Source organism: Acinonyx jubatus, chromosome C2 (genome assembly GCF_027475565.1).
Source record: "Acinonyx jubatus isolate Ajub_Pintada_27869175 chromosome C2, VMU_Ajub_asm_v1.0, whole genome shotgun sequence".
NCBI classification, from domain to species: domain Eukaryota; kingdom Metazoa; phylum Chordata; class Mammalia; order Carnivora; family Felidae; genus Acinonyx; species Acinonyx jubatus.
The window spans coordinates 146,345,125-146,367,766 of NC_069384.1; the positions used below are offsets into that span (position 1 = coordinate 146,345,125).

General features: G+C 58.1%; 3 protein-coding genes across 6 annotated transcripts in view; 2 read left to right on the top strand and 1 right to left on the bottom strand.

The window, feature by feature from the left end:
• The window catches only part of CCDC13 (coiled-coil domain containing 13), a 42,171-nt gene extending 40,631 nt beyond the window's left edge, over positions 1-1,540 (top strand). The window contains exon 15 of the mRNA XM_053221576.1: positions 1,391-1,540. Coding sequence (XP_053077551.1) covers positions 1,391-1,409 — 19 coding nt within the window. The 3' untranslated portion in view covers positions 1,410-1,540. The remainder of the gene's footprint in view (positions 1-1,390) is intronic.
• On the top strand, positions 1,441-14,720 carry HHATL (hedgehog acyltransferase like). 4 transcript variants are annotated; one of them, XM_027040819.2, is made up of 12 exons: positions 1,441-1,557; positions 7,116-7,234; positions 7,651-7,718; positions 8,246-8,359; positions 8,474-8,668; positions 9,030-9,239; positions 9,586-9,757; positions 10,219-10,363; positions 10,482-10,517; positions 13,303-13,504; positions 14,138-14,279; positions 14,484-14,720. In XM_027040819.2, exons 2-12 carry the CDS (start codon positions 7,129-7,131, stop codon positions 14,606-14,608), a joined length of 1,515 nt encoding a protein of 504 aa, XP_026896620.1. In that variant the 5' UTR covers positions 1,441-1,557; positions 7,116-7,128; the 3' UTR covers positions 14,609-14,720. The 4 variants fall into 4 exon arrangements, with proteins under 4 accessions (XP_026896620.1, XP_014918293.2, XP_014918295.1 ...); XM_015062807.3 differs by lacking the exon at positions 1,441-1,557 and adding an exon at positions 2,074-5,385; XM_015062809.3 differs by lacking the exon at positions 1,441-1,557 and adding an exon at positions 5,220-5,347.
• KLHL40 (kelch like family member 40) lies at positions 13,986-21,747 on the bottom strand. The gene is made up of 6 exons (XM_027040821.2): positions 20,479-21,747; positions 18,966-19,126; positions 18,614-18,721; positions 18,251-18,436; positions 16,334-16,480; positions 13,986-15,509 (listed from the first exon to the last, which is right to left on the bottom strand). The coding sequence occupies exons 1-6, from the start codon at positions 21,640-21,642 to the stop codon at positions 15,398-15,400; spliced, it is 1,878 nt and encodes a 625-aa protein (XP_026896622.1). The 5' UTR covers positions 21,643-21,747; the 3' UTR covers positions 13,986-15,397.
• Between the last annotated feature and the right edge of the window lie 895 nt (positions 21,748-22,642).

Below are 22,642 nucleotides of genomic sequence, written 5' to 3' on the forward strand. Positions count from 1 at the left end.
CGAGCCCAGGCAAAGGCATGGTGTTCCTCCCTCACGACCACACAGGGGAGCCCCCAGGTCCCTCTGTAACTGTCACAGGGTCACTCCCTGCTTCACTGCACTTACAGCCGTGGGGAGGGGTGGCCCTAAGGAAAGCCATCCACAGCCACACACACCGACCAGACCCCCTGGCCACACCTGTGTGCACACAGGCCCACACAAAGGCACAGATGCACACAAATACCTACACCCGGGAGTACGCAGCCATACGTGAGCGGCGTTCACACCCCCAGACACGGGCTTGTGCTCACACTCCCACACGTGAAGACCAGTCACTAGCACAGTGACTCACAGATGTGGGGGCACATGCCGTGCAAATACCTCCTCCTGAAGGGAAGCCACCTGGGGCCCCTGGGACCCTGTCTGCTCAGGCCCTTCCTCGGGGATGGGGCCGTGGAGGTACTCTGTGTTGCCCCACAGTCAGGAAGCCCCGGACCCTGCCTGGAGTGACAGGTCTAGAGGCTCCTCGGCAAGTGAGGCCAACAGGATGAGGCAGCAGTCCTGATGGGGTCCTAAGGGTCCCTGGAAAGGAAGAACTCTCCTCCAGTTCTTGGTGGAGGGAAACGGCCAGGCAGCGCCGGAGGGACTGAGAGGGTCTGTGCTGAGAGGGGACGTTGTGTGACCGTGAGGAGTGGGCCCAAGGCAGAGTCAGGACACCAGACCAAGTGATCAGTACCTTCCCCTGCAGGCATGGGGGAGCCCCCGAGGGTGGTCCGAGTGCCTGTGTGCAGGTTCCAGCCCCTGGGGAAGTACCTGGGAGGGACAAGCAGGCAGAGGACCAACTACCCTTCCTCACGGATGGACAGAGTGGTCACGTCAGGGAAGCACAGGGTGGCATAACCCACACTCTAACCGCTCAAGGGTGGTTTTGCTGCCCTTCCTGGGTCAAGGGTGCATCTGAGAAAGGAAAGTGTGTCAAGTCACGGGGTCTGAATGGGGGTGGTGCCTGGGGCAGATCTCTCTTCCAATTCACCAGCTGTGTGGCCTTGGGCGAGTTACTTAACCTCCCAGAACCTCCACGTCCTCATCCGTAAAATGGGGGCAGAACTAGAAACCTCCGTCAAGGGCTGTTGAGCTGTCAAAGAACAGCTCAAAGACATTTAGCTGATTATTCGGTTGCCATTCACTTCTGTACAAGGCACATGTATCAATAGATTGGTTTCATTCCACAAAGATAAAACAGGATTCATATGAGAGAGAGAGGCCAGAAAAGACTGCCATCGGGCATAGTAAATCTTGTTTGCTCATTTTGGGGTCAACTGGCTAATTGGCATCTTGCAGAGGTCAGTCTGGGCACTCACTCCTTGCTTAGGCCACCTGTGGACATAAAGACAACAGTCTCCATTTACAGATTCGACAGGCAGCCTTGAGAGCTTTGCCGCGGAGCTGTGTGCTGCGGCACCTGCCATCAGCACCCCAGCTTAGTTAGACCAAGTCTGCTCCATCCTCCGTCAGAATCCCTCTTCAGGAGTCGCTGAGTTGAAAAGGGTCGAGTGCTAGAGCAGTGGCTGGCACACAGTAAGTACTTAATAAATGTTAGCCCTTGGTATTGGTTACCTCTTGAGCCGCCCCACTGCCCCAGGCACGGGGGGTGTCGGGTGAGACAGACATGGCCCCTGAGCTCTAGGAAGTGCCCCGCCAGCCAGTGGGGGAGACAGGCTCACAGGCCGCCATCCACTCAGCCGGCCGGCCATCAGGTGGGGAGTGCCACCGGCATGCCAGCCTCTTCAGGCCTGTGAGTGGTCCAGAGGTAGATCTGACTTGCTGTTTTCGGGGAGCCCCTGGTCAAGTCAGAGGCATGGCAAATAGGGCTGGGATGGAGTGGGAGGGGGTGGGGTGGGGGTGGGATGCACACAGAATGCAGCCCCTCAGAGCCTCTCACCTTCTCTGCTGAGGCTTCCAGGCTCGTTGTCCAGATCTGGGGTTTGGGGGGGAGGGGGCTGTCCATACTTCCCTGAGGAGTGGGAGGTGGAGGGTGGAAGGGGAAGGCCCAGGAGAGCCTGGGAGCAGGCTTTTTAAGGAAGGGAGGGGTTGTCAAAGGGGCCAAGGACTGGAGCCCTGAGGATCTAATGCAAGTGGGTCAGGTCGGGGGTAGGGCGGCCTAGTCTGTGCAGTTTAGTGACCGTGGCCCCTCCAGAGCAGCACCACCTGCCCCTGGGACCCTGAGGAGGAACTCCTCAGCCCCCAGACAGGTAGGCAGCCGGTGGGCTGGACTTGCCTTTCACAGATGACAACGCTGAGGTCCCTTCCTGGGGCTGAAAAGTAGTAGGGGGAGGAGAGAGACAGGTGCTTGGAGGGCGGAGGGACAAGGACAAGTGAAGAGGCTGGGTTGGGGAGAGGCCTCACGTGAGGACCCTCCCTGGCCGCACCCCAGGCAGGTGCTGCGAGCCTGGGTGCTCAGGTTTCGGCACTGACAGGTGAGACCTGGTTGAGCTGTGGGTGTGGCTTGGCCACTGTCCCTGTGAAGGCCTCTGGGGCACTACAGCTGAGCTGGACAAGGTCGCAGCCTGGCTCAGGCTGATTCCAACCCCAAATACATTCCATTGCCATGGGGCCCCTCCCCTGCTTTCAGGAGCTCAGGGCAAGGTGGCCTGCAGTGGGGGTCCTCCTCTGTGCCCCCATATGCGGTGGCCAGAACCAGCCTCTTCTCTCCATCTCCATCCCCAGCGAGGCCCAAGCTACCCCACCTCCTCTCCCCAGGCACTGCCTACAGTCCCTGAGCCTTGCATACACACACACACAAAGTACATACGTCACACACTAGATACATAACACACATGCACATGCAAAGTGCACACGGCATACATATACACACAACAAACACACCGCAAACAACATGCAAGGCAACACATACACAGACCCCACATACAACAGACACAAAACACAATTATAGACACACAGGATACTTCCCACACATTTTTACTCTGAGTAACAATACACTGGGAAATGAAAGGGGACGCTGGGACTTGAGAGAATTGGCCCCCCTGCCCACTGTATCTTTCCCAGTGGCCCTTGCAGCATTTGGGAAGCTGACCCAGGCCTTTGTCCTGATCTAAGCCCGGTCGACTTCCTGCCCTTGCTTTGTGGGCTGGCCACGCCAGGCACCCTCCCTTGCCACCACCCTCATACGGGGTGAGGCTGGCTTTGGACTGTCCGGTGCCACGTCCAAGAGGCCTCTCTAGCCCTCTATCCAGCCTGCCCTCCCCACATGCCAGGCTCCCTGCAGACCCCGCTGCGCACAGCTCCTGCTGGGTGAGCTCTGCCTCTCTGGGCCTCTGGAGTGAGGGAGCTGTGGCTCTCTTCACGAGCAATGCAGTGAGCCAGGCCCTTCATGGAGTGAGTCATGGAATCCCCCCCAAAGCCCGATAAGGACAGAGCAGGCTCATTTACAAATGGGGATCTGAGGCTCTGAGAAGTGGATCCCACCAGCGAGGCAGATCTTGGGCTCAGGCTCAAGTCAGCTAGCTGAGCCTGTGCTCTGCATGTGCAGCCAAACCACCCATCCGCGTCTCTGAGCCATTCTCTTCGAGCCTCGTGAGAACTGGCTGGCATGCCCAGGCTGGTCTCGGCCTGCACCCAGGGTGGGTGAACGGGGTTCTTGCCTCTGCAGAGCGATCAGCTCCAGAAGCTTATGGGGCTGACCTCCTTGGGTGTCAGTGTCTTTTTCTATCCACTGGGGGAAATGGTAACACCTTCCCTAGGGGTTATAGTGACATTCAAGAGTCCATGTAAAGCCTTAGAACCGTGCCTGGCTACTGGGGTTAACTTACTACCCTTCTAATAACCACTGACTCTACCTCAGGACTCCACTTGGGTGTGCCGCACCCCACCCCTGCCCAGGAAGCCCTCCCTAAGCCCTGAAGTCTGGCTCAGGTATCCATCCCTCCTCCAGTGTGACCCATGATCCCAGCTGCAGCCCTCACCCAGCCCCTATACTGTGCAGTAATCTCCACGTGCACTTCTCAGGTCCAGGCACCATGACGAAGGCCACTGTGTCATTCTGTGTGGTGTGTGTGCGGGGGTCTCCTTGCTTCTTCCTCTGGGCCAGTGTGTCTGCCTGGGAGGGAGCTCATTGCCTAAGGGCATTATGGGAGGATAGGGGACTCTCTCTCCCCTTCCCAGACCTTGGTCGGGCTCTGGAAGTTGCCCTGCTGGGGGAGGGGGGAGGAACAGCCCCTTCCTTCCCCATCCTCAGCTGAGCCTGTGGCTGGGGTCCAGAGATCAGCAGGAGCTCCGGGACCTGTCCTGTGATTTATTTCAGTCACACAGCTCCTTCAACGCCACTCTTCCACCGACCCCAGACCCTCCTCACTGCACATGCCTGGACAGGCCCCACAGACACGGCACAAGTATATACAGCTCCCTTAGACTCAAGGCTCTCATCCTAAAGGGAGACTAGCAGATGTTCCTGTCCTCTCTGTGGGTTCTTCAGGGTACCCTTCTGCATTGGGAAAGCTGGGCTGAGGCCTTGGCTGCCCCTTCTGTGAGTGAGGGCCCTGTCCTGCTGCCCCCAGAGAGCTCCCAGTCGGTTAGGGACACTCAAGAGGATGCCAGCCACTCCACATACATATTTAAGCCTTGCCAAGTGACCCTGCCAGCACCCCTCCACTTGGGCAACTGCCTGTGGGACAGGGCTGAAGTATGGGGCCCCCTCTGCCACATGTCTCATGCCAGTTCCAGCCCTGCTAGTTAAGCCAGTCCTGCCTCAGGCACTGATGCCTGGCCAGTTAGGACTCTTGGCATGATGAAATGAACCAGGGCAGGGGGCTAGATGGATCTGCCCTGGGACGGCCCTTGGGAGTTCACATGTAAAGGTGCAGGGTAGAGTACAGAGCTGCGCATGAAGTGTGCGTGTGTGTGTGTGTGTGTGTGTGTGCAGTGGGGGCAGGGCACAAGGCCAGTAGGGGCTGTCCGGAAGGCTTCCTGGAAGAGGGGAGTCCTGGATAGCAGTGAGAGGGAGACACAGGCTCTATAGACCAGAAGAGGCAGGTTGGAGTGAGGCCCAGGTGTCCCTGTTGAGCCTATGCCACTGGCCACCCCTTCCCCCACCCTTGCCCCCCCCACAATCCTCCCTGCGGCTCCCTGTGGCCAGCAGCTCTGCAGCGCTCGGCTCTGCTCCACTCTGCTCAGCTCCGCTCCAGGAAGGCCACCTCCTCCCTGCCCTCCTCCACCCTCCTCCTGCTGTCACCACTCACCGCTCATAGCCTTGAGGGGGTGGGGACCCCAGGGCTGGACACACCCCACCGTGGCCCCAGAGCCTAGCTGGTCGGACGGACGCAAGGTCGGACGCAGGACCCCGGAGCCCGAGGTGGGCAGTGTGCCAGGGTCCCTCACAACCTCCTCAAGGTCAGTGCCATCTGGGGATGCAGCCACTCTGGGGTCCTTGAGACCTGCGGAGCCCACCTCAGGCCCCTCATCCCAGACTTCAGAACCCAAAGCAGTCTTTTACCCCAGGTGTACCTAAGGTAGGCAGGACCAGGGGGCAGGGGCACCCCTGTGTCCACAGGGTAGCCTAGGTTCCAGGGGTCTATCGGAAGAGGTCCGAGGCCGGGGGCCAGCCCTGGCCCTGCTCACAGGGGCCTCACTGGAGACACCCTGCACCGGCCATGGGGAGCTAAAATTGGAAAGTAGCAAGTGGGAGGCAGCTGACAAAGCTATTTCGCGGGCTCTTCACTCTGCTCCGGTTTCAAGCTCCTGCTCCAATAACCCGATCCTCCAGGCCTCCCTACCCCCACCTGGCCGATGAGGAGCTGCCTCAGCCCTCAGCCCAACAGTGCAGAAGTCAGGCTGGGAAGCCCCCTTGTATGGGCAGGGGCAGCAATGCTCTTCTCTTATCTGAGATTCCAGACAGCTCACTGAGAACACACAATCCTGTCCCAGGCTCACTGTGTGACCTTGACAGGTCCCTGTCCCGCTCTGGTCCATGACCCCTCTATCTATGTAGTCGGGAGAATGCCAACTCTGGGGGCCCAGGAGAGCTGGTTGTGGTGCTGGTAAGGAAGATTTGGGGGAGGATCAAGGGTGGAAGACATGGTCATGCCAGCCACCTCTTGGCCCAGCCCAGGCCAAGAAGGTGCCTATACATGTTTCTCCCTTTAATTTGGCCCTGGGTCTGTTAACCAATGCACCCTTGGGAAGGCCCCAGGCCAGGCTGCAGTCTAGGAGGGGATAGGAAGGGATGGCCCAGCAGGACTCCTGAGGATGAACTAGGCCCTGGAAGGAGGGAGTGGCTAGGCTCACCGGGAGCCCGATAACAGTCAGCACCTTGGACAGTGGCCAGCACCCTCCCTGGTGCCCGCCTGGCCCTGCCTGGCCCCACACCCACTACCCTGGGGCACCTCTTCAAATAGCACCGCCTCCAGCCAGTATCCAGGGCCTGAATACACAAGTACTGAGAGAGTGGGGCTGGTGTGGCCACGGACACAGGCAGGGACCAGGGAAGTGGCAGACTGGGGCTCAGAGGCTGGTCGGGGCAATGGGAGTCAGTGAAAGGCTGGAGGCTGAATGAGAGGTAAGGAAGCTTGATGCTGGGGACAGGACCTTGGGGGTCTTGAGCTCTCAGGGAAGCAAAGGCAGCTCTGGAGGGGTGTGGGAATCAAAGAAGGGGATGTTGAAGTGAGTGGAGCATTATTAGGAGCTAAAGGAGGCTTACTGAGGGGTGTGGGGACCCTTGGGGCCAGAAACATGATTGAGGTGATATAGGGTTCTTCCACATGAAGGTTATCTGAGGCCCTGGCAGAAGCAGTTTGAGCAAAAGGTGGGGACCGGTCTCCCTGAGAGGTATGAAAGATTAAGCGAAGATGAGGCAGACAGGCTGAGAGTGAAGCTTATGTTTTCAAGAGCCTTCAATGGGCAGGGTGGGAGTGGGAGTAGCAGCTAGGAAGGGACACGGGATGTTGGCAGGTGTGGGAGGAATGGGGAGAGGGGAGGGGAGGATAATAGCATGAGATCTCTGAAGGGCAGGAGGGGCAATCTCTCTTCAGAATGGGATCCCCATCACCTTTGTGGGGCACCATGAGATGGGGCTAGGCAGGGCAGGGGGGCAGCAGTGCCCTCACTCGATCTGTCTCCCCCAGCACCATCCAGGCTATGGGCATCAAGACAGCGTTGCCCGCGGCGGAGCTGGGCTTGTACTCCCTGGTGCTGAGTGGGGCTCTGGCCTATGCTGGCCGGGGCCTCCTAGAAGCTTCACAAGGTAACAGCCGGGCTCTGGAGCAGAGGGTGGGAACCTTCTTCCCCTTGGGGCCTCAGGGTTCCACCCAGCAAGGCCAACATATTCCCTAGGCCCAGGGGGTTGGGCTGAGCTAGGCGTAGTCACAGGGAGAGACAGATGCAGAGACACTACAGAGACCAGCACACAGAGCCACAGAGAGAGAGAGAGAGAGACTCAGACACTCGGGGATACAGTCAGAGACCTGGCCCCAGACACACAGTGAGACCCAGAGAGAAGCAGAGGCAGAGAGAGAGAGAGAGACCGATCTAGACCCATTCCCCTGCCTCTAGGGTGGGAGTCAGCCTTGCTGTAGGGGCAGGTGTGAGTGTGTGTGTGTGTGTGTGTGTGTGTGAGTGGAGTCCTCCCCAGTCCCCACTAAGGCCACATTCCGTTCTCAGATGGGGCCCACCGGAAGGCCTTCCGGGAGTCTGTGCGACCTGGCTGGGAGTATATTGGCCGGAAGATGGTAGGTCCTACGCCCCAGGATCCCTGACTGAGGTCCCTTACCCTTGGCATGTCTCTCCCATCCCAGACCCTTCCTGACTCTCCTATTCCAGATATTCCCATGTAACAGAGGACTCACAGTGGGGAGGGTCTTTGGCTTGAGCTTCAATGCTTTCAGTTTCTCCACTGGCCTATCCTGTGTCCTCCTGGGGCCACATCAAGCCTGACCCAGACACTGTTCGTTTAGCAAATAAATTGAGACATGCTTCAGCAGAGGCCTCCAGAACCACCCTTCCCAGGAACAATGCAATAATGGTGTAATGGGAGGCAATATGCTGGACAGAAGGGGCGCTTTGAGGGGCAGGGCAGCTCACATGGTGCCCCTCACTCCTCTCTACCTACCTGGCTGGGGAAGGCAAGGACCTCAGCTATTGCTGTCCTCTACTGCATAAGAATACAGGGGCTGGAGAGGTGCTGGGACTCTGATCAGCCAAAGTGCCAGCCCATCCTGCCCCCTGCCCCTCCTTAACCTGCCCGGGCCTGCCCCAGGACGTGGCTGACTTCGAGTGGGTGATGTGGTTCACCTCCTTCCGCAATGTCATCATCTTCGCCCTCTCTGGACATGTGCTGTTTGCTAAACTCTGCACGATGGTTGCCCCCCAGGTGAGCTGGACTGGGCCACCCTAGCCTCCCCTGCAACTCCCCCTCAGCTACAAGGGTTGGGGTCCCACCTCCATTTGTATGGATAGATAAGCCATTCCTTCTCCCTGTCTACAGCTCCGCTCCTGGATGTATGCCGTGTATGGGGCCCTGGCTGTGCTGGGCACGATGGGTCCTTGGTACCTGCTGCTGCTACTTGGCCACTGTGTCAGCCTCTATGTGGCCTCACTCTTGGGCCAGCCCTGGCTCTGTCTCGGCCTTGGCCTGGCCAGCCTTGCCTCCTTCAAGCTTGATCCTCTAATCTCCTGGCAGGTGTGCAATGGGGAGCAGCAAGGGTGGAGGGTGCAGGAATAGAACCCCAAACTTCTCACTCCATCCAGAGCCCTTAGCTCCTGAGTCTCCCCAAGCATTTCCTTCACTTTCCCACCTGTCTCCAAGCCTTTGACTGTGGCATAGACCTGCCCACAAAGTGGCCCCATCCACTGCAGCAGGGACAGGTGATTTCCTGCTCTGTCCAAGCACTTAACATGAATTAGCCCTCAGTGGCCAGTGTTGACTGACTCTGGGCAAGACAGGAAGGGGCAGGACAAGGCTGGGCCCCTGTGGGAAGCTGGGTGGACTTCCCAGAGACAGGGGCACCTGGTGAGCTGGCGGCCTATTCTCTCCCATCCAGAGCGGGTTTGTAACAGGCACTTTTGATCTTCAAGAGGTGCTGTTCCACGGGGGCAGCGGTTTCACAGTGCTGCGTTGTACCAGCTTTGCACTGGAGAGCTGTGCCCACCCCGATCGCCACTACTCCCTAGCTGACCTGCTCAAGTACAACTTCTACCTGCCTTTCTTCTTCTTCGGGCCCATCATGACCTTTGATCGCTTCCACACCCAGGTGAGAGGACACCCTGTGGGCCCCCAGAGCAGGGCTGGGGCCCGGTCTTCAGAGAGGGGCTCCCATCTCAGATAGGACTCCCAGGGCAGGCTGTGTCCCCATCCTCAGGCATGACCCCAGGATGAAGCCGTAGTGGCCTGCCTCCTCAGACCCCAGCAGGGGGCCACATTCCCCCTTCAGACAAGGATCACCGGATGGAGAAGTGTCTCCACTCTCGGGCGAGGCTGCCAGGATGAAGCCGCGTCTCCCCTCAGCCTCGGATCCCCGGGCAGTTGGTGCCTCCTCATTCAGAAAGGATTCCTCCGGCAAGGCTTGCCTCCCCACTCAGACACTTGGCATCCCCCAGATGAGCCAGGTGGAGCCGGTGAGGCGCGAGGGTGAGCTGTGGCGCATCCGGGCCCAGGCCGGCCTCAGCGTGGTGGCCGTCATGGCCGTGGACATCTTCTTCCACTTCTTCTACATCCTCACCATCCCCAGCGACCTCAAGTTTGCCAACCGCCTCCCGGACAGCGCCCTCGGTGGGTGCGCGTGGGGCCAGAACAGGGGCTGGGAAAGACAAAAAGACCCTCTGCGCCCCCATGGCGTCACAGCTGGGGAAGCTGACACCCTGAGAGGGCACAGCACCTATCCAAGGGTGGGGGGACGGGGACTTATTCTTTGAAATGCGGGGGACTTGGAGATAGCTCTGTTCTGCAAGGCCAGAGTGGTTGGGGCTAAAGCCCGCCCCACTGGGCCTGCGAGTTGACTTCCACAACCGGGAAGGGGTCTCCCCTGGGCGGGCCCAGTCCAGCTCCTCCCCCAGGAAGTAGGGACGGGGTCTCTGTGCGGGCTGGCCGGGTGCAAGGACCTCCCCTACGCACTGTGGAGAAAGTGTGTAGGGGAGACCCTGGCTCTGCGCCACCCCCTCCTGGGATTTGGGGATCCGGGGAGCGAAGACCCGCGCGACGCCCCTCAGGCAGTGACGACACCCTGTCCCCAGCTGGCCTAGCCTATTCAAACCTGGTGTACGACTGGGTGAAGGCGGCCGTGCTCTTCGGCGTGGTCAACACCGTGGCTCGCCTTGACCACTTGGACCCACCCCAGCCTCCCAAGTGCATCACCGCACTCTACGTCTTCGCGGAAACGTGAGTGCGAGATCCCGGGGACATGCCACGGGGACCCCCACTTTCCCGTAGCCTCTTTCCCCCACTCCCCTGGAGCTCTGCTACGGGCTGATGACACCCATCCACTCTCCTCCCTCAGGCACTTCGACCGTGGCATCAACGACTGGCTTTGCAAGTGAGTTGGGGTGGGGTGGGGCAATGGTCACATCAAACTGCCAGGTGTCTGAGAAGGGCAGTGCAGAGACTGGTCCACATTCTAAAAGATCAGCCCTGGGCCAGAGGAAGCAAGGAGGAGGTCGTCGCAGAGGTCTAGGTGAAAGACAGAGGTTTGGACGTGGATGGGGGCATTGGAGGTGAGAAATGGTTGGAGACACACCAGGGGGAGCTTGGACAGGACTTGGCCATGGATTGAGGGATTGGGAAGGAGAGGGTGATGACTCCCAGATTCCTATCTGGGAGGTGCGGCATCCAGAGAGGGGTTCTGTGTGAGAAATGTCTGGTAAGATCTGGGAGACATCATTGTGGAGGTTCAGAGAGGTGGTTGGGTCTGAGGGTCTGGGGTCCAGAGAAGTCTGGCCAACTGATGCAGCTCTGAGCGTCATGAATGTGGGAGGGTAGTCTTTGGTCCTTGGGAGTGCATTAAGTCTCCAGGAGAGAGAGCAAAGAAGAGGAGACTAAGCGTAGCTGAGATTGGAGCTGGAAGGACTCCCACTGGGGGAAAAGGGAGAACCATAGAAGGGACTGAAAGGCATGGTCAGAGGAGCAGAACGGTCAAGACCACATGACAGCCTGGAAACAAAGGGAGACCAACCAGGCATTGTGGGGGCAGCTGGGTCAGATGCTGCTGGGGAAGCTACTGAGGGGGGAACACAGAGGAGTGACTGAAGGGAGAGGTGAGGTGTCTTAAGACAGCAAACAATGGGACATGCTTGGTTGCTAGAAGTATAAGCTGGGGAGGCAGAATACAGGGGTGATTGTTAGCGTAAGGTCTCTGGGAGGTGATGGAACCAGAGCTAGGCAGCAGCTTGGCTTTGGGACAGGGAGGAGGAAGAGAAGCCATCATGGAAGCAGAATGGCAGATGAGTGTAGAGAAGTAAGGGATCCACCTGAAGGCTTTGGTTTTCTCTATGAAGTGGGAGGCAAGGTCACCAGCTGAGAGATGCACAGTTGGGCATGGAGGGAGGCAGCATCTTTGTGTCTGCTTTCCTCCTGCCTAGCTCACCCACCACACCCATTCAAGTTGTGGGAGAGATAAGGGTGGCATAGCCACTGCAGAGCATGGCAGACGAAGCTGACCAGAGAAACCGTGGCATTGAGAGCCCAGGTGGGGTTGAAGGTAGTGGATTTTTGGACACTAATATGTGAAGGTGTGAGATTTTCCTTATTAGGGCTTAGCTTCTTGGGTGCGGGTGAGGAGAAAGTGGGGGATTGGGCTCTCTCAGATGGGTGAGAAGGAAGAAGTGAAGGATACAGGGTTTTAGATTATTTATAATGATGACTCATTGAATTTAAGCCCATTAAAGATGGTGGTAAAGATAGGGTCTTAAGATGAGGAAGGGGCAGAGGGGTCAGTGAAATTGAAGAAGTGGAGGTGGGAGGCCACATCAGGAGGGGCTGGTCGAGAATGGTAATTAGGAAGGAGTGAAATTTCAAGAGGTGACAAAGTTGGAGTTTGTCCATGGGAGTGGGTGGCTGAGTTGATGTGGAGAAGAAGCCATTGGCAATGAAGAGGTCAAGGCATGGTGAGGCCAGTTACTCAAGGGGTCTTCTACTGAATTTGTTTAACAAATATTTATTGAGAACCTACTATGTGCCAGGCACTGTTCTAGGCACTGGGGATACAGCAGTGAACATGGCAAAGACCCTGAACTCATGGAGCTTACAGTCTAGTGGGGAGAAACAGACCATAAACAGGTAAACAAACACATAAATAAGATAATTTTAGAGAGTGGTAAGCGTTATGAAAAAAGTAAAACAAGTGTAATGGGATAGAAGCTGGCCACAGGATAGAAGCTTCTACAGCTGTGGTCCGGGCAGGCCTCTGTGAGAAGCTATTTGAACAGAGTATTGAGTGATAAGGAAATCTGAGGAAGAGAAGTCCAGAGAGAAGGAACAAGTGCATAGGCTGGAGGCAGGACCCAGCTGTGTTTATCTGAGGGACAGGAAAGCCAGTAAGGCAAAAGCATGCATGAATGAGGGGGGAAATGGTAGGTGATGAGGTCAGGGAGGGATCTTCTAGACTTAGTAGAGAGGTGGTTTATTCTAAATGTAATGGGGAGCCGCTGGGGGAGGGTTTGATCGTGGAAGTCATGTGATCTTACACTCTTAAAAGATACCTCTAGCTGCTGTAGGGGGAGAATGGACGGTAGGGGGCCAAAGGGAGAAGCAGAGAAATGGCTTAAGAGGCTCTTGCAATAATCTATGTGAGGAGATGATCGGCTGGATGAGGGTGGTAACTGGGGTGGCAGCAGTGGTCAGGACTGGGTGGAGCCTATAGAATTTGCTGGCTTGGACGTGGAGAGGGGACTTGATAGTCCAAAATGGCACCGAGGCTTCTGGGTGCAACTGAATGAATGGAAGTGTCATTATCTGAGATAAGGATGCAGCGGGTTTGGATAGGGATGGGGGAATCAGTCATTCAAGTGAGATGTCTAGTGATAGGGAAATGTATGGATCAAGGGAGCAGGCTAAAGACACAGATTTGGGGCTCATCAGCATAGAGGCAGTGTTCAAAGTGTTGGGTCTGGATGAGATCACTTAGGGAATGAATAGGAGATAGGGAATTCAAAGCTGAGCCTTGCACCTTCTGAAGTTGGGTAGAGGAGAGGCAGCCTCCTCTGGGTAAAATGTGCCCAGGGTGATAGTGTTGAGGAGGGCTGCCCCTGTTGTGTATCCTTTGCCCATCTCCTACTTGCCCTCACCCACACTCTTGCTTGTCCTTTCTCCTTCCTTTCTTGCAGGTATGTGTATGACCACATTGGTGGGGAGCACTCCGAGGTGATCCCGGAGCTGGGGGCCACTGTGGCCACATTTGCCATCACCACTCTGTGGCTTGGACCTTGTGATATTGTTTACCTGTGGTCATTCCTTAACTGCTTTGGCCTCAATTTTGAGCTCTGGGTGCAGAAGCTGGCTGAGTCGGGGCCCCTAGCACAAATTGAGGTGAGTGGGGAAGGTCTGGGGTAGCGGTTGGCTGGGTCATCGGAGGGGGTGGCACTGCTGCTCTCTAGAGTCTTCCAGCCACATGTGGCCCCCCGTCCAGAACTTTCTCAGCACACCCTCCTTGTTGTCAGGGCAGTGGCTCCCCCTTCGGGTATCTAGCACTTCCTTCTATGAGAAGTGGGCGCCTGCACCAGGCTGTGTTGGGTCAGACCGTCCCCTCTCTCTGGTCATCCGTGTCCTCATCTTTAACACTGAGGGGGAGCTGGGGTGCCTGGGTGGCTCAGTCAGTTAAGCATCCAACTTCAGCTCAGGTCATGATCTCACAGTTCGTGGGTTTGAGCCCTTCGTCAGGCTCTGTGCTGACAGCTCAGAGCCTGGAGCCTGCTTTGGATTCTGTGTCTCCCTCTCTCTCTGCCCCTCCCCTGCTCATGCTCTGTCTCTCTCTCAAAAATAAATAAACAAACATCAAAAAAAAAAAAAAAAAGAGAGAGAGAGAGCTGACCTGGGGGCTCTCAGAGACCCAAGCCCATCCCCAGGACCTGGGATGGCCATGTGGGCAAGACCTGTGGCCAACCATGTCCTCTTTCCTCTGGCCCTCTTGCCCCACTGCCAATGCTCTCCTGGACTGGGCAGGCCTCTCTGTCGGAGCAGATGTCTCGCAGGGTCCGGGCCCTCTTTGGGGCCATGAACTTCTGGGCCATCATCATGTACAACCTTGTAAGCCTGAACAGCCTGGAGTTCACAGAGCTGGTTGCCAGGCGCCTGCTACTCACAGGTGAGGGAAAGGGGGGTGTGGCTATAAAAAATGCCAGGCATCAACCTTGAGGACTGTGACCTTCTGGCCCTTCTGAAATGCCCCCACCCCAACCCAACACCCTGGGGACTCAGAGGGAGGGCTAGTCAAGTGGGGACAGGCATGAGAAGAGTCACTGAGGATGGGGTCCTGCTCCTGCGCATTGATGACCTCTTTCCCGCACAGGGTTCCCCCAGACCACTCTGGCCATCCTGTTTGTCACCTACTGTGGTGTCCAGCTGGTGAAGGAGCGAGAGCGAACCCTCGCACTAGAGGAGGAGCAGAAGCAGGACAAAGAGAAGCCCGAGTAGGTGGGAGGAGGAAGAGGGGAGAGGGATGGGTTCTGCTCAGCTGTTCCCAGGCCCGGGCCCAGACCAGGCCAGATGGGGCCTGACTGATAGAATAAAAGACTTTTCTACCACAGTTTGGCTGTTCCCTGTCCCTTCCCCCAGAGGTCTCCTGGCTCCTTGTCCATGCTGGATGAGGGGGTGGAGGTTCTGGGCCCCAGGGAGTGGGGGGCAGGCTCTTGGTACACACAGACTGCGGAGGAGATACCTGTGTGGGGTGCAGAGGCTGCTGACCTGGCCAGTCCAGCAGCTGAACGTTGAAGCCCAGAATCTTCAACCACTCGGTCACTGACTCTTGGAGTACCTGATTCCAGACCCTGAGCTACTTGCTCAGAAGGCACTTTATTCTTCTTAAGGAAGGTGACTTATCCAGGCCGCAGGGTGTGCTTGAGGGGGACACTCCCCATCTGACGGGTAAGGAGATGGCTTCCCGTGGGGAAATTTCCCCACGCACACACACGCGAGCTGGGACTGGGCCAGAATGCAGCCTGGGACACCTCTCTGTGGTTCTGGCTCATGGAACAAGGACATCAAGGATACGGAGATGCCTATGAGCCCTTAAGTTCCTCGTCCCTGCCCGGAAAGGCTAGGACTGGGCAGCAATTTCCCTCCCTGCCAAAGCAGCAGCCCGGGCGGCACAACGGGATCCAGGTGGGTTCTGGCCTCTCCCAGCCTCCTCTCGGGAGTCCCCACATGGCGGGCCTGTGTGGCCACAGGACAGGAGGGATGCTAAGTTCAGGCCCTCCGGGCTGGTCACATCTTGGTCAGGCGCAGCACGTTGAGCCGCACAGGTAGGAAGGTGGCACCGGCTGCGTAGGCAATCTCCCGCAGGACGCCCTCCCACTTCTTCTCATCCTCATTATATCTGGGGGTGGGAGGGATTGGGGACAGGAGCGCAGAGCTTGGTCAGCCAAGTGCAGAGTGGGCCCCGGCAGGGAGGGGTGGCTGGGTATGCTAGGCCCACCCCTGGGGACTGTCCCTCCGGCCCCAGGCCCATCTCCAGGAAGGTCTGGTCCTGGAGAATTCTCATGCCTGGGAAAGGGGGCTGCCACAAGGCCCACCCTTAAAGAACAGCCACCCCACATTCCAGGAAGGGTCACCTCTTAAGGAATGCCACACTCCTCCAGGAAGGCCTGCATCTCCATGGCCCCTCCTCTGGACAATTCTGTATTCAGCACTCCAGAAGCCCCGGTCCCCAAGTTCCACCCACCCCCATGCCAGCAGCAGGTGCTCCAGGCACGGAAACCTCTTCCCTCCACCCCCAGGAAGGGTCAGATGGAAGGTGATGGTTCTGAGAAGCTGGGGTCCAGCTTCTTCTCAATCCTGGTGCCAGTTCTCCAGGATGGAGCAGGGAAGAAAGCTTGGCTGCCTCTTCAGGGCCCCCTCTACTCCCTGGGGCCTGTTTCTGTGGGTCTCTGGCCTAAGCTTGGGGTCAGCTCCTGACTGAGACACGGCTGATGCTCCACAGTGGGACTTGGTACCCTGTGAGTCAACCCAGACTTTGCCAGCCACACAGAGACTGACTCTTGGAGTACCTGATTCCAGGGGCCGAGCAGGGTGTGTCTGCTGCCCCTTCTCCATGGGACTCCCTGGAAGAGGAATCGCCCCACTCCCAAATGAGCTTGCCAGTCCCGCTGTGGGGCATCAGCCTTGCTCAGGCTTCCCCTCACCTCCCTGGGCCAGGCTCACCTCCAGATGTCATTGAGCTCTGTAGGGACCAGCTCTCCAGACTCGGTCTCCAGTGTGGCAAAGCCACCGATGGCATAAAGGGTGCCCGCCAGGCTGACCAGGCTGAGTGAGCTGCGTTCCTGTGGGAAGGCTTCAAAGGGTGCCCACCTGGTGGGGAGAAGGGGGCATGAAGAGGTGCATCACCCAGGGGCCTCAGGAGCCCCAGTGCCCATAGCTTCAGCTGCACCTCTTTGAAACCTGAATCCCAGACACCCATGCTCCCAGCACAACCTCTTGTGTCCTGACCCTCCCAGGACTTCCCGCCGGTCTTCCCCTTTCTCCTGCCCCTGCCACTTCCCTTCATGGACCCCTGGTCATTGCATCCAGCCTGTCCCGTGAAATCCACCACAGATCTCCCCATTGTCCCTCCTTTGCTCCTGAACTAATTCTTGCTTGCTCGCTACCTCAGCGGCCACTGAGCAGTCCTCTCCTGGTGCCCCTGCCCCATCCTTCTTCTCCTTTCACTGCCCAGTTATTCTCAGGGTGTCTTCACTCCCCTCCTCTGGCCCTGAAGTTGGGCCTTCATCCCTACCCTCCAAAACAGCACTCAGGTCCCCAGCCACCACAGAGCATAACATCCAGGCACAGCACGCATCTCTGCTGATGTGCCTTTCTCACCTCCCCCCTGCCTACCCTCTCCTGTCCTCAGGCTCCTTCCTGGATGATGTATCTGCCCTCACCATCCCTTGGGGTTCGGGCCTCGGTTTCTCCCTCTTACACTCTCTCTCCCGAGGGAGCTCGTCCCCTCCATTTTCTGTTGACCCCTGCTCAGCGTTCTCCCTGCCCTGGTGGGCTCCTCCTGGATGCCCCCAGTTCCCTCAAACCCACAGGTCCTAACTGGACCCTCACGTTTCTGATCTAATGCCAACTGTTCTCCAATAAATGGCCTCCCACCCTGCCTCAAAGGCGTCCACCTCTCCCTCTTATCCCCAACATCCAATCAGTCTCTAAATTCTATTTCTTGTGTCTCCTAAACTCTAGCTGCTCAAGGTGTGGCTCGTAGACCAGAAGGCATCAGCATCACCTGGGGGCGGAGGGGGAATTATTACAAAGACACACCCAGGCCCTTCCCCAGGCCTGAGAATTAGAATCTGCATTCTAACATGATCCCTGGAAGATTCGTGTGTGCATTACAGTGGGAGATGCCCTAGCCTACGTCTTTCTCCAGTGCATCCCCTCTGCCCCATTTCTGCTGTGCCCTCATCTCCAGGCCACCACCCTCCCTTGCTATACAGCTGCACCCCTGCCTCCTGGGAAATCTTTCATCTGTTCTCCACATCAGCTGTCATCTACTAAAACACAGATGTGAGCCTAAAACCCATCACAGGCGTTTCACTGCCCTCAGGATAAAGTCCCGCAGCCCTGCTCGCCACGTCTCCAGCCCACCCACCATACCTGAGCCAAGGCCCAACTTGGCACCAACTTCCCTCTGCCTGGGGCATCCTTCTCCCACCATCCCTTTCGTGGTCTAAGTCCAAATGGACTTCCAACTCAGTTTTCTCCCGACCTCCCAGGACCAGGCAGCATCTGTTTTGGTCACCGTTGTATCCCCGGCACCAGGCCACTGCCTGGTATGAGTCTCTGAATGAGGAACCTGGCACCTCCCACCCCACTCCTGGGAGCTCTCTCCTGCAGAGCAAGCTGGCCATACCCCTTGCCCCACCTCGTGGGGGAAGCCTGCCTCATTGCTGATCAGGGGAGAGAGGCTATGTCTGTGCTGACGTCCAAGCTCAACAGCAGACGCCCAGGGCAGCAACTATGGGTCCTGCCAGGACAGACACGGAGAGGGCGAACAGGCCCAAAGCCACACAGCCAGGCAGTTACAGCGGGGCCCTTGTCCCTGGCTGCCCAGCCGAAGGGGTCAGGAAACAGTCGTACTTGTTGTCCGCGATGCTGTATACTTCCGCTGAACTGGTCAGCCCCGTGTCTGTGACCCCAGCGGCTACAAAAATGCGGCCGTCGTGGACGGTGGCCCCGAAGAGGGAGCGGGCAGTCTGCATGGGTGCCAGCTCCTTCCACTCGAACTTCTTAGGGTCATAGACACACATCTTCTTCAGGCACTTCCTGGAAGGTGGGGGACACTGAGTGAGAGGGGAGGAGCCTGAGCACAGCGCCCCTCCTCGGCTTCGGCTTCCGCTTCGGTCCCTGCAGCCCGCACCAGCCCTGGAGAGCCTGGGGAGGCTGTGCTCCCGCTCTAACCTACAAACCCGCTCGTGCGCTCGCTCCAGGCCCCAGCCTCACCTGTCACTGCCCTTGCCGCCAATGACGTAGACCAGGTCCATATGGGAGAGCACCGCGTGGCCGTACACAGCGTAGGGCAGCGGGTCCGATTCGCCCCATTTGAACGACCTGAAGGGGACGGGAGTAGGGCGAGCGCCGGGGTCAGGCGTGCGCTGGGTCCGCGTCTCTGCAGTCGCCCGCCCACCCGACACACATTCGGAGCGCACCCCGTGCGCTACCGGCACCCCCCGGTCCCTCTCGCACCCCCCTGCCGACCGCCCCGCCTCCGCCCGCCCGCAGCCCAGGCTCTCGCTCGAGCCCCCGCCGCCGGGCCCCTCAGCGCCGCCCCGCCCCGCCCCCGGCCCGCGCTCACAGCCGGTCGTAGCACATGACCGAGTCTAGGCTGCGCTCGCCGTCCTTGAGCTCCCGGCCGCCGACCACGTAGATGGAGTTGAGAGCCTCTCCCAGGCCGAAGAGGCAGCGCGGCGAGGGCAGCGGTGGCATTCCCAGCCACTCGGAATCCAGGTGGTCAAACTGCGGGGCCGGGCGTCCAGTCAGCCACCGGCCCCCACGTCCCCGGCCCCACTCCACCCCGCCCAGCCACCCTGGGCCTCCAGGTGGGGCCAGAGCAGCCTGGAGGTCATCCCTGGAGACAGTGCCCTCTCTTCCTACCAGGCGAAGAACAACCGAGGCCTCGGGAGGTTAGGCGCCCGGAAACCACCATTACAGCGCCAGGATGGGGCACCCCACGCGAAGTCCTGTCCCTTCCCCAGTACAACTCTGCAAGTGAGGCCTGCCTGCCCTGTTTTCCACCACATCCCACTGTACAGGAAACCTCCAAATACAGCTCTGCCACTCATCTCTTAAGATCTACAGTGTAAATCTGTGGCCCCGACCACCTCCACAGTCTTACACAATGGTATCAGAGGCTCATCTATCTGGAAAGTTTCTGAAGGCTGAGCGGTGTGAGGATGAACCCTTTATCACCATCAAGTAACCTTCAAACAACCTTATCAAGCAGGCAAAATAATATCCCCATTTACAAACAGAGGCCCGGAGAAAATAAACAATGTACCCGCCATATGCCTTGGCTGGTAACTGGTGGAGCCACCCCCGGTCCCCCCACCCTGCCCCTGGTTTAACCCTGGCACCCTGTTGCCCCTCACCCTTCTCACACCCGGTCAGGCCTCACTGAGCACACCACTGGCTAGGTTCATTCCAGTCTCTGTCCCTTGCTTACCATTCCCCAGGCAGAAACACCCTAACTTCCCCTTCACGCATCCAAATTCCCCCCCAAATAGCAAACCTCAACTAGCAAAGACTCAAACCTACATGGCCAGTCACCAGGAAACCGTCATCTCTGCCCTCCGAGATCCCACACTACACTACCATTTGGACTGGACACCCCACTCTATTGGCCCTTTGCGGGCCTCAATTTTCTCATCTGTACAGTGAAAAGACTAGGCAGGAAAGTCTCTTTGTTTGGGACATTCTGTTCTCTACTCCAGTCCTGGCTTCATGCAAAGGCCCTGGCTCCAGACCCCTACACTGACCTTGCTCCCCCTTCTCACTGTGTCTGACCTCAACTCCTGGGCAGAGATAGAGCCTCCAACATATCAGACCATCCTGGGGCCAACATCCCCCTGAAACTGAAACTGAGACATCGGAGTTATGTAACTAATTGTCAATTGCCTATAACTGTCTTCAACCTTCAGGCAAGTGGCTCAGTCAACACCCCCCCCCCCCCCCCCCCGCCGTGGACTTCTCCTCCTAGACCCAATGGCCACTCCCAACAAGTAGACACAAGCCTCTCCTGGGCCCCAAGGCTGCCCCTCTCCATTCCCAGAACCCAGCGCTGGCTGCCCCTCCCAGGGCTGAGCAGGCACCTGCAAGAAGTAAGCACTCATGGGGTCCTCTTTGTTGTCCTCGTTGTAGAAGAGGCCCCCGGCCACAAAGACCTGGTTCTCCTTGGTCACGAGGCTGACATGGTTCTTAGGGATCTGGGTGGAGAGGGAAGCACAGTAACACTCGTTGGCTGCTGGATCATAGGCCACAGCTCCCTCCTCGCTGATCATGAAGATGAGGTCCTGCAGGAACATGCCAAAGCGCAGAGTGTCATTGAGGATCCCGGGTATGATACGTTCGTCCTCCTCCACCTGCTCCTCCTGTGCCTTGGCTTCGCCTGTGCCCTTGTCAGCAGCCTTGGACCCGGCTGCCTCCTTCCCCTTGTCCTTCTTCTTCTTGCGCAGCACAGTGAGGCGGCCCTCGTGTGCGTCCTTCACCATCTGCACCTTGCGCAGCAACTCGGGCTGGGCACGCACAAGAGGGTGGTTCTCCACGCGGCTCTCCAGGAAGGCGCGCGGCAGCAGGCGGCAGCGTATGCTCTCGAAGACGGTGGGCAGCGCACGCTGGCGCTCTGCCTGCGCCTTGGCGTCGCCGCTGCCCGCCCACCGCATCACCGCCTCGAACACCGCCTCCTCCTTCTCCACGTTGAGGCCATCGCTGGAGATGATGGCGATGAGCTCGTCGGCCGAGAGCCCGAGGAAGTCGGCGTCGCGCGCCACGAGTGAGAAGCGCGCGCAGATGAAGTCGCGGGCGGCCACGGCCAGGCGCGCGCAGTCGAGGAGGAGGCCGAGGCGGAAGACGGCCAGGCAGTTGGCGAGGCACAGGCGCTTCTGTAGGAAAGACACGCAGATGGTGAAGATGGACGGGATCTGGAAGCGGTGCGCTGCTGCGAACAAGTCCTGCACGCTCGCCTCGTCCAGCGCGATCTCCGACGTGTACAGGTAGTGCAACACCTGGGCCACCACGTCCGGGGACACCTCCTCCAGGCGCAGCTCGCCAGCCTGCTCAGGCTCGGCCAGGAAGCGCGCCCGGAAGTAGGGGCTGCAGGCGGCCAGCACCAGGCGGTGGCACGGGAACTCGCGCTCCCCTACCCGCACCACACAGTCGAGGAACTTGCCGTGGTCCAGCATGTCCTTAAGCCCGTCCTGCAGGAGCGTCTGCTGGTACAGCCGCTGCTCCTCCGCCTGCTCCAAGCCCAGCGCCATGGTGGGTGGCTTGGGGTGCCGCTGCCTGGCCAGGGGGGGCTCCTTTTTCTATTCCTCTGCTTTCCTTCTGGGCCACTCTCAGTCTACGCAGCTGTCTTCACGGAGCTATATATAGAGGTGGACAAGACCCTGTAAGGCGAGCCGCCTGGCTTCCTGCACATGACGCAGAGGGGACAGCTGGGTGGAGGCCCCCTCCCAGAGCAGCCTTGACTCAGCCCCAGGGGCTCATGGGACGGGGGTGGGGTGTCTGGGCCTAGGAGAGCCTCGCTGCCTCATTTCTAAATGGAGCACACCGAGGTTCCGTTGCAATTAAGACTGCATTCCTTGGTCAGGCAATACCCCTGAAGGAAGGGGATGACTCAAGCTCTGCCCCTCGGTCCAGGGAGGAAGAAGCATTGGTATCCCTTTTCCAGGGTCTCCCTTCCTTCATGCCTTCTGGGCTTTTCTGTCTGGGTGCTTCCATCTTCTTCCCTGGAGTATATCTCACCCCAGCCACCCCTGGATTCAGTGTGCTTGGGTTTCCTGCTCAATGAACTTGGGAATGGCATTCACTCACTGGGGACCTTGGTGCCCTATCTTTAAAATGGGAGGACCTTTCCCCCTTTCTGCTCCAGATCTGAGACCCTCCTTAGACTGTGCAAGGAAGCAAGAAGGTCACCATCTTTCCAAAGGGCCTGTACAGGTCACATGGCTCTGTTGAGCCTCAGTCTCCCTTTCTACACAATGAGGCGTTGGAGGAGTTCAATTCTAAGGGCCACAATTACAGTTCTGCTGAGGCTCAGAAGCACTGAGGTTCTGTGTTCCTGGGAGTACACTATCACAGGGTTTTAACACTGTAAGGCGTCAGACACGCTAGAAAATTAATTTCCTAGGATTCAACTATTCTAGGTATAAAAACTCCCAGGGTTTTAGCATTCTAGAGGAGTGACACTGTGGATTCTAGTGTTCAAAATGTTAACACTCTTAAGAGTTTAATGTTCCAAGACAGCTGTCTATGCTC